The sequence below is a fragment of the Chenopodium quinoa genome, unplaced genomic scaffold (assembly GCF_001683475.1).
Source record: "Chenopodium quinoa cultivar QQ74 unplaced genomic scaffold, ASM168347v1, whole genome shotgun sequence".
In the NCBI taxonomy this organism is placed as follows: Eukaryota; Viridiplantae; Streptophyta; class Magnoliopsida; order Caryophyllales; family Amaranthaceae; genus Chenopodium; species Chenopodium quinoa.
The window spans coordinates 3,778,959-3,790,283 of NW_018743197.1; the positions used below are offsets into that span (position 1 = coordinate 3,778,959).

At 35.4% G+C, this 11,325-nt stretch overlaps 1 protein-coding gene across 1 annotated transcript; it reads left to right on the forward strand.

Annotated features, from left to right (window-relative positions):
- The first annotated feature begins 354 nt into the window (after window positions 1-354).
- Window positions 355-10,901, forward strand: LOC110733211 (probable arabinosyltransferase ARAD1). The gene is made up of 3 exons (XM_021913223.1): window positions 355-1,826; window positions 7,278-7,643; window positions 10,335-10,901. Exons 1-3 carry the CDS (start codon window positions 951-953, stop codon window positions 10,521-10,523), a joined length of 1,431 nt encoding a protein of 476 aa, XP_021768915.1. The 5' UTR covers window positions 355-950; the 3' UTR covers window positions 10,524-10,901.
- Window positions 10,902-11,325: the final 424 nt, after the last annotated feature.

Genomic DNA, 11,325 nt, shown 5'->3' on the forward strand with positions numbered 1-11,325 from the left:
TCGGGTACTCGATTGGGCGTGACCCGAAGGGTTCAGTCAAGATTAAGTTTTATTATTAATTATGCATTAATATTACTGATTAGAAGCGGCCTCCAGCTAGGCATTTCGATCACTAACCCTCACTAAATAATTGACTTTCTAATAATTTCTAATAATTCTGAACCATCTATTGGAATAAGACACTTGTTCGAAGGACACCATTCCTTTCCACGTTTACCTAGCGCGACCATAATGCTAGTAATTTATTTATTTTAAAGTAGATACGGAGGATTTCCTTCTATCACAGCCTCACAGGAGGGAGTATAAGGAGTCAAACCCATATCATTTCTGGGGGAGATGAAGGGGTTAACGATCCCTCTACTTCTCAGTACTAACTCCTCACTCCTCATAGTGCTAGTAATTTTTTTTTTCCTTTTAAATTAAGATACGGGGGATTTTCTTCTATTACAGCCTCACAGGATGGAGAATAAGGAGGCGAACCCAAATCATACCTAAGAAGAGATAGAGGGGTTTATCATCCCCTACTAACTCCTCACTCCTCATAGTGCTAGTAATTTTTTTTCCTTTTAAATTAAGAAATGGGGAATTTTCTTCTATTACAGCCTCACAAGATGGAGAATAAGGAGTCGAACCAGATAATACCTAAGAAAGACAAAGGGGTTTACAATTCCCTTCCCTCTTCACTCCTCACTTCTCAAGTGCTAGTAATACAGAGCCACCAAATCCACCATTATATTTAACAAAAATAAATAAATAAATAAATAAAATTCCACCAGTATAAATCTCAGATGGACTTATTGAGCACAATCGCCATCACCAAACTCAGCTTGAGCCATCATCATCTCCACCTGCACTGCTGCACCCTGCCAAAATCGTCAGATCTTTTCTCTCCTCCATGATTAAGCTTAAAAGTTGCTAATCATTGAAAATCTATACTACAATAATTGGCCATGAGCCACCATCTTCACCGCCCCAAAGTCGTCGGATCAACCTCTTCTCCTCTTTCCTCTGTGATGAGAATTGGCAGACATTCTATGGTGAAGCAAACAGTTTTTACCCTTTCCCTTGTTTTAGTTCTTTACTTGTTCTTCAACACCTTCTTCCTCTCTCCTCTCAGCCCCCATTCGTCCGTTGATTCTGCCTCTTCTTCGTTCTCGCTTTTCAACAATAATGGTGATAATTCGGCGAAGAAGGTGAAGATTTACATGTATGATTTGCCTAGGAAGTTCACTTATGGTGTGATCGAAAGCTATGCGATGGCAAGAAGTGGGATCAAATCACCGGTGTCAGATGATTCGGAGCTTAAGTATCCTGGGAATCAACATTCCGCTGAGTGGTACTTGTTTTCTCAATTGGGTAAGGATGAGAAACACCGAGTTGACTCGGCTGTTTTGAGGGTTTTCGACCCCGAAGAGGCGGATTTGTTCTACGTTCCATTTTTCTCGTCCTTGAGTTTGGTGGCGAATCCAATTAGGGCTGCAAATGCGAATGCCGGTAACGGGGCTGTTTCTGGGGTTTATAGTGATGAGAAGATGCAAGAGGAATTGATTGATTGGTTGGAAGAGCAAGTGTATTGGAAGAGGAATAATGGGTGGGATCATGTATTTATATGCCAAGATCCTAATGCTTTGTATAAGGTTGTTGATAAGATTAAGAATGGTATTCTACTGGTTTCTGATTTTGGTAGGTTGAGGCCTGATCAGGCTTCCCTTGTGAAGGACATTATCTTGCCATATTCGCATCGGATTAATTCTTATAAGGGTGATATAGGTGTTGAAAATCGTAAATCATTGCTCTTCTTCATGGGTAATAGGTACAGGAAAGAGGTAATCATTCTGTCTGTTTTGCTTGTTTTGTTTCAGTTATATATATATATGCTTTGGTATGCTAGATAAAATGACCCAAGCAGCATTAAGTACTACGTATATTGTTTGTTGTTTTAGAACCCGGAATTTTACTTGTATTTGATCAGTGTTTGATTTGTACTCAAGTGATGCACCCCTGACTTATTGTTGGTTTAGTTATGGTTAATTTGTAACACAATCCCTTAGTCGGATTTATTTAACTGATGGCTTTGATTGGTCTGTGTTATTTAGTTAATCCGATTGATTAGCTTTGTAGATTTCGAATCTGTTTGATACACATATAACATACAAGTATACGCATACATATATAGAATTGGACTGTTTTGCCTCTCTTACATGTCAATATTTATTTTGAAATTGTGATGAATTTCACTTTCTGGTTAATTTCTGTCAGTAGGACATTTAATGAGTCATGTGTGGTAAGCTTGTTGAATTTTGATGCTTGTAGTTCTCTTACCAGAATATGGAAGGTGGATCGATTATTCTCACTGGATTTACTTAGTTGTTTTATAGTTTTTGCTTTATCTTTCCATCTTCAGGGTTAGGATGAAGTTAGCCTGCTACATCTTATATTAATTTACTTGGTAGGCCATAGTTGTAGCCTTGTAGGTGCTGGATCTGTTTTATAATAGTATCATTGCTGGACAATTGGACATTGTTCATTGTTATCCTTATTCCTTGGAGTCTAGAGGAATTACATGTCGGCATTTGATGCATCTCTTGGTGCATTTAGTGACAGAATCTTTGTGCCTGTCATTTTCTTTTCTTCACTATATTCTTGATTTGGTTTTGTAAGTCAAGCAGGGAACTTATTTGAAATTAAATTTGTGCAAAGGGTGTACTTAAAGAAAATTATACTTCGTATGTCTTCTTTTTCCCTGATAAACAGCTGATAAAATTATACTTTGTATAAATTCCTGACTACAATCAAGAGCCTAGAATCACTACCATGCCCATTTCCTGTCAAACAAACATCACTGTGAGGTGTGCTGTTGTTGAAGTAAGTGCGATGATGATTTAAGGTGAGTGAGTGAGTTTGACAAGAGACTACATGATGGAGTTTTAGCGCGACAAAGGGAGCCACACATCATACAAGCTATAAGCCAATGAATATATGATGTAATCATCGAAGAATGATAATCATTTTGTCCCCTTTCCTAAAGTTATGGGTTTCATTTATATTTGTATAGAACCCCAAACATGGTGCAAAAATATAGTTGTATTGTTTTAGTAGGGCTGTATCACAAAGGATTTCAATTGATTAAATAGTATTGTTTTTTATGTCAATGTGAATCAAACATTCCTACCCCAATACGCTCCGCATTGACTATTGCATCTTCAGATAAGAAATTACCAGGGAACAAGGGGAATATCTTCAATTCCAATGCAATAATACACGATAAAACTATCTTAAAAATCACCAAGATCTATGATATAGGGTTTTTAATCAAAGTCAACACCAAGTAAAGCTTGGATCAAAGTGTTACCACAAAGATTACAAAGAATCAATTACAAAGATAGCAAATAATCACCAAGATTAAGGACAAAGAATATCTAATTGATTTTAAATTAAGCAAAAGATCCTTCAAAACAACAAGTTTAAGCTTAGGGTATTACAAACATACCTAGAGTTTTAAAATTACAGCCTTAGGATTACAAGATGAATGGCCAAGATCAAACAACGAAAGTAGGAGGAAAAAAAGAATATTTGATCACATGGAACATTGGCCGCTCCTCGCTACTGTCCGGAAAGATCAAAACAAATGCCCGTAACTTATTCGTTACTTGCTCAAATTAGGTAGAAGACATGTCGTTGGAAAACTCTGTACTTTCATATCCAATTACAAATTTAGAATCACCTTAAAATTCTATGTTATGAAAATGATATGGCTGATTGAATTTTGAGTACTGGATTTTTAAGTACAAACCTTTCTTTTTCATCCTTGATTACATGCTTACATCTTCAACTATCAATTGTAAAATCAAGACACAAGGATAACTCTTATTCACCTGAGCCACATCATTAGATAGTGTATCTATTCAAATAGTCTATTGACACCATAAATGCCATTAAACTGCTCATATAGCCATACAATCCATAGCTTTCGATGATGCTCCCAAATCAAACCCTCTCTCTTGAAAATAAATACCAACTCAAAACAAACTTTCGGATAATGACTTCATATCTAAATGCTGTAATTCCTACTTGATTTCAAAATATCACTTGTTCCTAATCTTAGGAGTGCCCGCTCTTCTCAGTTCAAGAGGATCGTTCGTTCCAACGCACTATAGCAAAGCTCCATCGCCCTTGTTATGTGTCGGGTTTTGCTTCCTTTGTTCTTTATTTTTACTTGCTTTCAATTTTGGCCTTTCATTTGTAATTTAAGGGTTGTATTGTTAAGACTCTAGGTTTATTTGTAAAGCCTTTATATAGGGCTAAGCTTGCTTTTGGGAACAACTTTTGCCCTCTCCATTCGTAATCGTGGTGATTATTGCAAATCTATGTGATTTTTCCCCTATTATTTACTCTAATTTGTGTTAGACTTGGATTAAACCCTTATTGCATTAAACTTGGTGATTCATTCGATAAGATTCAGTCTTTGTGATTCGTTCTCTCTCAAATTGCATCTTAAACATTGATGCTTGGATTGGAAGTTGATTTTTCTTTGTTCACATCATCTTTACTCCAAAGTTACATGCTATTTAGAGATTGTGATTTCCCATGTTTCTTCCTAATAGTGGCTTTAAGCCTCTAATAGTCTACTTTAACTATTCTAATAGCCTACAACTATTATAAAATTTTAAAATAATTTGAATTCAAATTTGCATCGCGGCATGATCTGTGATCAATTTTATTACCTCTTTGAGACCCTATGTGACCAAATCCGTATTTTCAAACGACCCCTACAGATTTGCTACATTTCCAATAAAGACTTCACTTTATCTCATTCCATTTATCTCATATGAACATCTTCTATGCTATTAACTACATTAGTGATACTGTCTCAAGTTTCTGCCCTTTTTGAGCCATGTTTTGCTTAAAGTTGGCGTTAACAGGGATTAAGTGACAGAATTTTGGTTTTTCTCCGTAGGGCATGTCAAATGCTGCTTAGCCATAGACTTGGACGTAATATCGTTTGAAGCATAGTCATTTTTTATTGGTGGGGGGAGGGGTTAATTTTTGTTTTTTTTACTTTAACTTATTACTACCTTAGGCCCACAATTTTGTCACATTCGAATATTGTAATCTATTATCTTTAGAACAATATAAAGTAATTAAATCTTTTAATTTTTACGGGTTTTTCACCATATATTCTTAGGCTTTTTGTTTATTCACCATATACCCATGAACTTTTTAAATTTCATCATATACCCTCGAGTTTTCATACCCTTGATGACTAATTATTGTTAACTTTGTCAATCATTAGAGGTAATTATGACTCAAAACCACCCTAAATACATTCCTTTACCTCTGAAATCATTTACATTTCTTTTTCCCACCCCCAAAACCACCCCAAATTTCATTTTCTCATCCTCAAAATCGATGATACGGATATGATTATGGAGATTTGGAGTGTTTTCAGGGATTGGACAAATGAGAGGAGTGGTTTTGTTGGGGATAGAGGAAGAGATCTAAGGTGGTTTTGAATCATAATTAATCAAACCTCACTCATCCTTTTGTCATTAGGGGTATATGGTGAATTTTTATAACAACTCAGGGGTAAATGGTGAATTTAAAAATTTTCATGGGTATATGGTGAATAAACAAAAAAACTCGAGGGTCTATAGCGAAAAAACTGTAATTTTTATTATTTATGTGTAAGGGCTCTATGAGAAGTTTCGACTCTTGGTGAAGGGTTATGTTAGAATTAGGAACTAGAGGCGTATTATTTAATTATTTTTGATGCTACATTAGCTTACTTAACCATAAGGAGTGAGATTGATAACTAGTACTCCGTCTAAACTCAAACTCCATTCCTTTATTATTGCAATATCTAAGAGGTGTGTGGAGTTAAAGGAACCCACTTGATGAGGAGAGATAGAAAGAAATTGAAGAGGAGGGATCCATGTGCAAGGAAAGAGATAGTGAAAAATCATATACAAATACAGAAAATTTGCATAAAATATTATGATTCCATAAAAAATACAGTATTGCAATGGAATAAGGTATATGCAACATAGAGGTATGGCTTGAATTATTAAACTAACTTAAGGGGCACTATGGGTAGTCTAATATCATTAGGTTAGTAGTCTTAGTTTTAGCATTCCCTTATAGTTAAAGGGAAAATTCTACGGACCGCCATAAGACCAGTGTTGCTCTATGGTACCGAATGTTGTGTTTCTAAGAAGCAGCACATTAAAAAGATGGAGGTTACATAAATTCGCATGTGAAGGTGGATGTGTGGGAACACCCTAAGAGATAGAATCAGAAATGAGGTTATTCGCCTAGCAGGCATTACAGATAAATAAAGGGAAAATCGTTTGCCTTGGTTTGGGCATGTAAGACGAAGACATGAGGGTGCACTAGTTCGAAGGGTGGAAGAATGGGACCATGAAGGGGTTAAACAAGGGAGAGAGTGATCGAAAATGACTTGGTTGGAAAGAGTTAGGAAGGATATAAAGTATATGGATTTGCATGAGGATGAAGCTTTGGATCGTAAGGGATGGAGGAGAAAGATTTATGTCGATTACTATACACTGAATAATCAAATTTGGTTCATGTTAGCCGACGCCACTTATGGGATTAAGGCTTTGATTGATTGAGAGAGGGAGGGGAAAGGAGAAGGTAGACAGATTTTGGGAGCGAATCCTTCACTATTTGATGAATTGTGAGCTAAACACACTGTGGATCTTGATAGGCTAAACCAATCGATCGTGTAAACTGTTGTTCTGTCAATTAAAGCCTCAATCTTTCTTCTCTAATTAACTGTTCTATTTCATTTTTCTGTTTTTGGCTGTTCTTGGCTTGAATCTATTACAGTGAGGTAGAGAGAGATAATGAGGTTATGAAAAGGGTCCATATGATGGAAAGAGAGAATGATAGAAACCACAAATCAGATAATGTATGTTCCTTTAATTTAGGAACTGTTGTGGTATTGGCTTCCTATCGTCTGGTGACATGAATATCATGCATTAAGTCAACAATAAATAATTCCTTGTTATTAAATTATTTAACTATAAATGCATAGAATTTTCCTATGAAGCGATGAAAAAGGGTTGGAAGGAGAGTGTTGAGCTGAGTACATTCGATATCTGATCATTTTGATTGGGTTTTAGACACTCAGCAGGGCAGTGACCTGTTCTTTTAATGATGTATATATCTTTTAGCCCTTTCAGGAGTTGATGGATGATGATGTTTTATATTCTTTTAGTCTGTGTGATTCCATGTGTTTCATCTGATCTTGCTTTCAGGGTGGAAAGATTCGTGATGTGCTCTTTGAAATTCTTGAGAATGAAGACGACGTTGTTATAAAGCATGGTGCACAGTCTAGAGAGAGTCGACGTGCAGCTACACAAGGAATGCACACATCAAGGTTCTGCTTGCATCCTGCTGGCGATACTCCATCCGCTTGTCGTCTCTTTGATGCCATTGTAAGCCTGTGTATACCAGTTATAATCAGTGACCGTATTGAATTACCTTTTGAAGATGTCATAGACTACAAGAAAATCGCAATATTTGTGGATACCAACTCATCAATGAAGCATGGCTTTCTTGTTAAATTACTCCGGACTGTTACTGAACATAAAATTTTGGAATACCAGCAGGAGATGAAGAAGGTATTGATCCTTATTAATAATGTTCTCTATTTATTATACATGCCGTATTTGTATTTTAATAAGTAGGTATTACCTTTTGATTGACATATCAGAAGTTATGGATCTGCAATCTAAAAACCAAATTATCTTTGGTTAGTTTGAATAGTTATTAGAATTTATAATGCACTATTACACTGCTTTTGTTGCTCATAGACAATACTTTGGTCTATTTGTGTATCAAGTAAAGTAGTAAGCCGTAGCACATTAATACAAGTTTCTTTGGGTGTCATGATTTCTGTTTTGGGATTTTTTTTTTTTTTTTTTTTTTTTTTGTGGGGGGGGGGGGTGTGTGGGGGAATAAAATTCTCTTCTCAGCTCATTTTAGTTGACACTTTGGTTGATAAAACATCCGAATTTACTGTCTTAGAATTTACGTAATATGAATTTGGAAAATTTCTGAAGCACTTTTCTGAAGGTAGAGCTGGAATTCTGTATCTGAGATGTTAGTCATATATTAAAACGAGTCTTGCCAAAAGGCAATTGTGAATTTTGTTCTTCTTTAGTCTTGTTTTTGTAGTTTTCTAGAGATTTGGTGGCTTGAGCTTTTCTACTTCGTATTTTGGTAAATAAAGTTTGAATATCCATCAGATACATCATATATGGCAGTAACTCATATACTTCATTTTACCTAATGAAGTAAGGATTGGTGGGTGCGTACTAGACAATGAGTAATGCATGAGGAAAGTGTGAGAGATACATGTTTGCACAATTTCACTGTTATTGGTAAGGATGTTTTACAGAAAAACTCTTCAATGTTTGATTCCTTTATTTTATTTCATATTATGATAAATAGGTGAAGTAATATTATGGAACTAAGCACTGTAAACTCATCATTTATTTGTATAATTAAGGGTCATTGAGGTAAATTGTGTATTTTTTGATTGAGATGAATGAGGTCTGATGAATATTGTTTTTGGGTGACAGATTGCAAAGTCATGTTTAAGTTTGCAATGTGATGTTTAGGGATGTCAGTTTGGATAATGCCAACCCTTTACATATCTTCTTTCAAAAATTTTCTTATTGGGTTTTTCTAAGCTATGCCCCTGTGGTTGTTGAGATTCCAAGGTGTACCCATGCTTTTTCAAAATTATAAGATGTGCCCTTTGACGTTAACCCAACATTAATAATTCTCTAAATTGTTAATTACCCCACTTTGGATGGAAGTTTCACGCCTATATTGAGTTAGAATTATATTAGGGAGTTAACAAGAATTTTTTCCACATTTTCTCATCTACTTTTTATTCGTTTTTCTAAAAGCAACCATTGATATGTCAAACTCTTGGTGTACTTCATTTGTTTTCTCATCCGCTTCTTATTACTTCCTATTTTCTTACAATTATTAACGCCGAGTTAACGTCACAGGGTACTGTTGATTAAATAACTTAAGTTGGAGAGCACAACTTGTAATTTTAAACAGCATGGACACACCTTGGAAACTCAACATCCTCAAGAGCATAGCTTAGAAAAACCCTTTCTTATACTATTTTGTCAGTTTGTTGAGTGCTGCTTTCCTTTGAGTATAATTTGTGAATGTTAATGCTTTTTGAAATTAATTGTGGCATTGTGGGATTCAATATGTTGAGGTGTGTTCACTTCTTCCTTTTTGTTTATTTTATAATGCTCTTTGAAAATGAATGTTAACACTGTGAATTTTTTAAACTCATTCAAGATCACTAAGAATGCAAACAAGTGAAGATCAGCTCTATTTGGGTATGGTGGATCTTATGCTTGAATTATTGTTGGTTTGTGATATGTTTTGCGAAGTGTGATTGCTGTGTCTCACCCTACGTGATAGTCTCTATTTTGGTGGAGGAATGTTTTCTAAGATAGGTGTATTGTGTATACACTGAGATGACGCCAAAGGCCTATATCACCCAATTTTCCGTTGTAACTCCTCAATATCCCTTTTAAATTCAAGGGGAAGTGGACCAAATTTAGCTGCTTATGATGACAATAAATAATGGTCCCTTATTTAATTTCAAACTTCCAAATTGAAATGTTTCGATATTTTTTATTTCACATTCTATTTTGGGGAAAAGACGGTTGTAACAGTAGTTGTGGGTACAAACTACAAATCTTGCGCAATAACCCACCTATTGTTATTTTATGTGCTATTTTGCTTGTATTAGTTTCTTCAAATCCCTCATCCTTTAGAGATAATGTATATCTTGAAGTCATTTGCTCATTGTATATGTAATATACATGATGACAGCTTTCCAATTGGGTTTACGGTTGGTTACATAGTTCAGGTGAGTAATGAATTATTTAAAATAGCATGGCCTCGCAATTTGAATGCATAAACAATTTTCTCAGGTCAGTTAAGCTTTTGTCAGATTGTGATTAGATCAGATCAAATCTTGACAGCCCCAGCGCAATTTGCTTCTCATAAGTTGTTGGCATTCATTTTCTTAAGGCCTTTTTTGTTTAAGAATGGTTGTCCAAGATTCTCTAATTCAATTATTTATTTATTATGAGATTAGCAACTGTTTATGCAGTTGCTAATTTTCAGTTGGAACAATGTCTTGTTGTAAAATACTGCATATTCCTGAGCCCCTAGCCTAATTAGCTGATGGCGGAGGCCTTTAGTGGTATTTTGATTTGATTTTATATCGGCAATGTGGTTTACTCTCTGCATTTGGTGATGTACTGCAGGTCAAGCATTATTTTGAATACGAGGATCCGGATGGAACAGTAAATGAAATCTGGCGTCAAGTTAGTTTGAAAGTTTCCCTGGTTAAGCTGATGATCAACCGAGACAAACGGCTTGTAAGAACGGAGTTGTCTCAATCTGATTGCTCTTGCATTTGTTCAAATCAAACAGGCACCTTAACCACCTTATAGGGTCATTGTTTTGAACTACGTACATCAGCTGTCTGCTTCTTTGCTTCTAATTCAGGGTACTTCGCAGAAAACCTCAAAACTGAAATTGCAGTAGCTCTACGTTATCTGTAGAAGTAAAGATAGACATTCACTGTGCACCGCGGCTGCTTGTCAGACTGGCTATGATTCATGTTCATGTCGCGGATCTGACATTTTGTTAACTCAAATGGATGCTCTTGCGCTCTTGGTGAGTTGGTGATTCAATTAAACCAGAGAGAATGTAATGGCGAGAAAATAGGGGAGAATTTTAGTAATGTAACTATATATATGTTTTTTTCAAGTCTAGTAATGTAAACTATATTCTTTTTTCGAAAATATCAACAAGCATTGTTTTCCGTCTCTTACACAAGAAATCTCTTATCAAATTTACGTGATCCACTGCATATGCTAGCGGCATTTTTGTGATAAAACGGAAAACTGTAGGAAGATTTACAAGAATATAACTTTTAAAAAAACTTATTTACGGTTTTGCGTTGAAGTGAAACTTAATTACGAAAATATAGTCTATGTAGGCTCGGTATACATATGGGGTAATTTTTTCTTTAGAGAAAACCGGGTTATAGCCTAAAGTCGCTACCTTAAGTAGCGGTTTGTGCTTAGTAATCTAAATAAAGATATGGAGTAACAAGTAGCGGTATTAGGTACTTGAGGTAGCGGTTTTACTTTAAAAATAATAATAATAATAAAAAAAAAACTTATCCGAGCCTAAGTGGACAGTAGTTCTGTAAATAAGTTTCATTCCGACGCAAAAGTGTAAATAAGT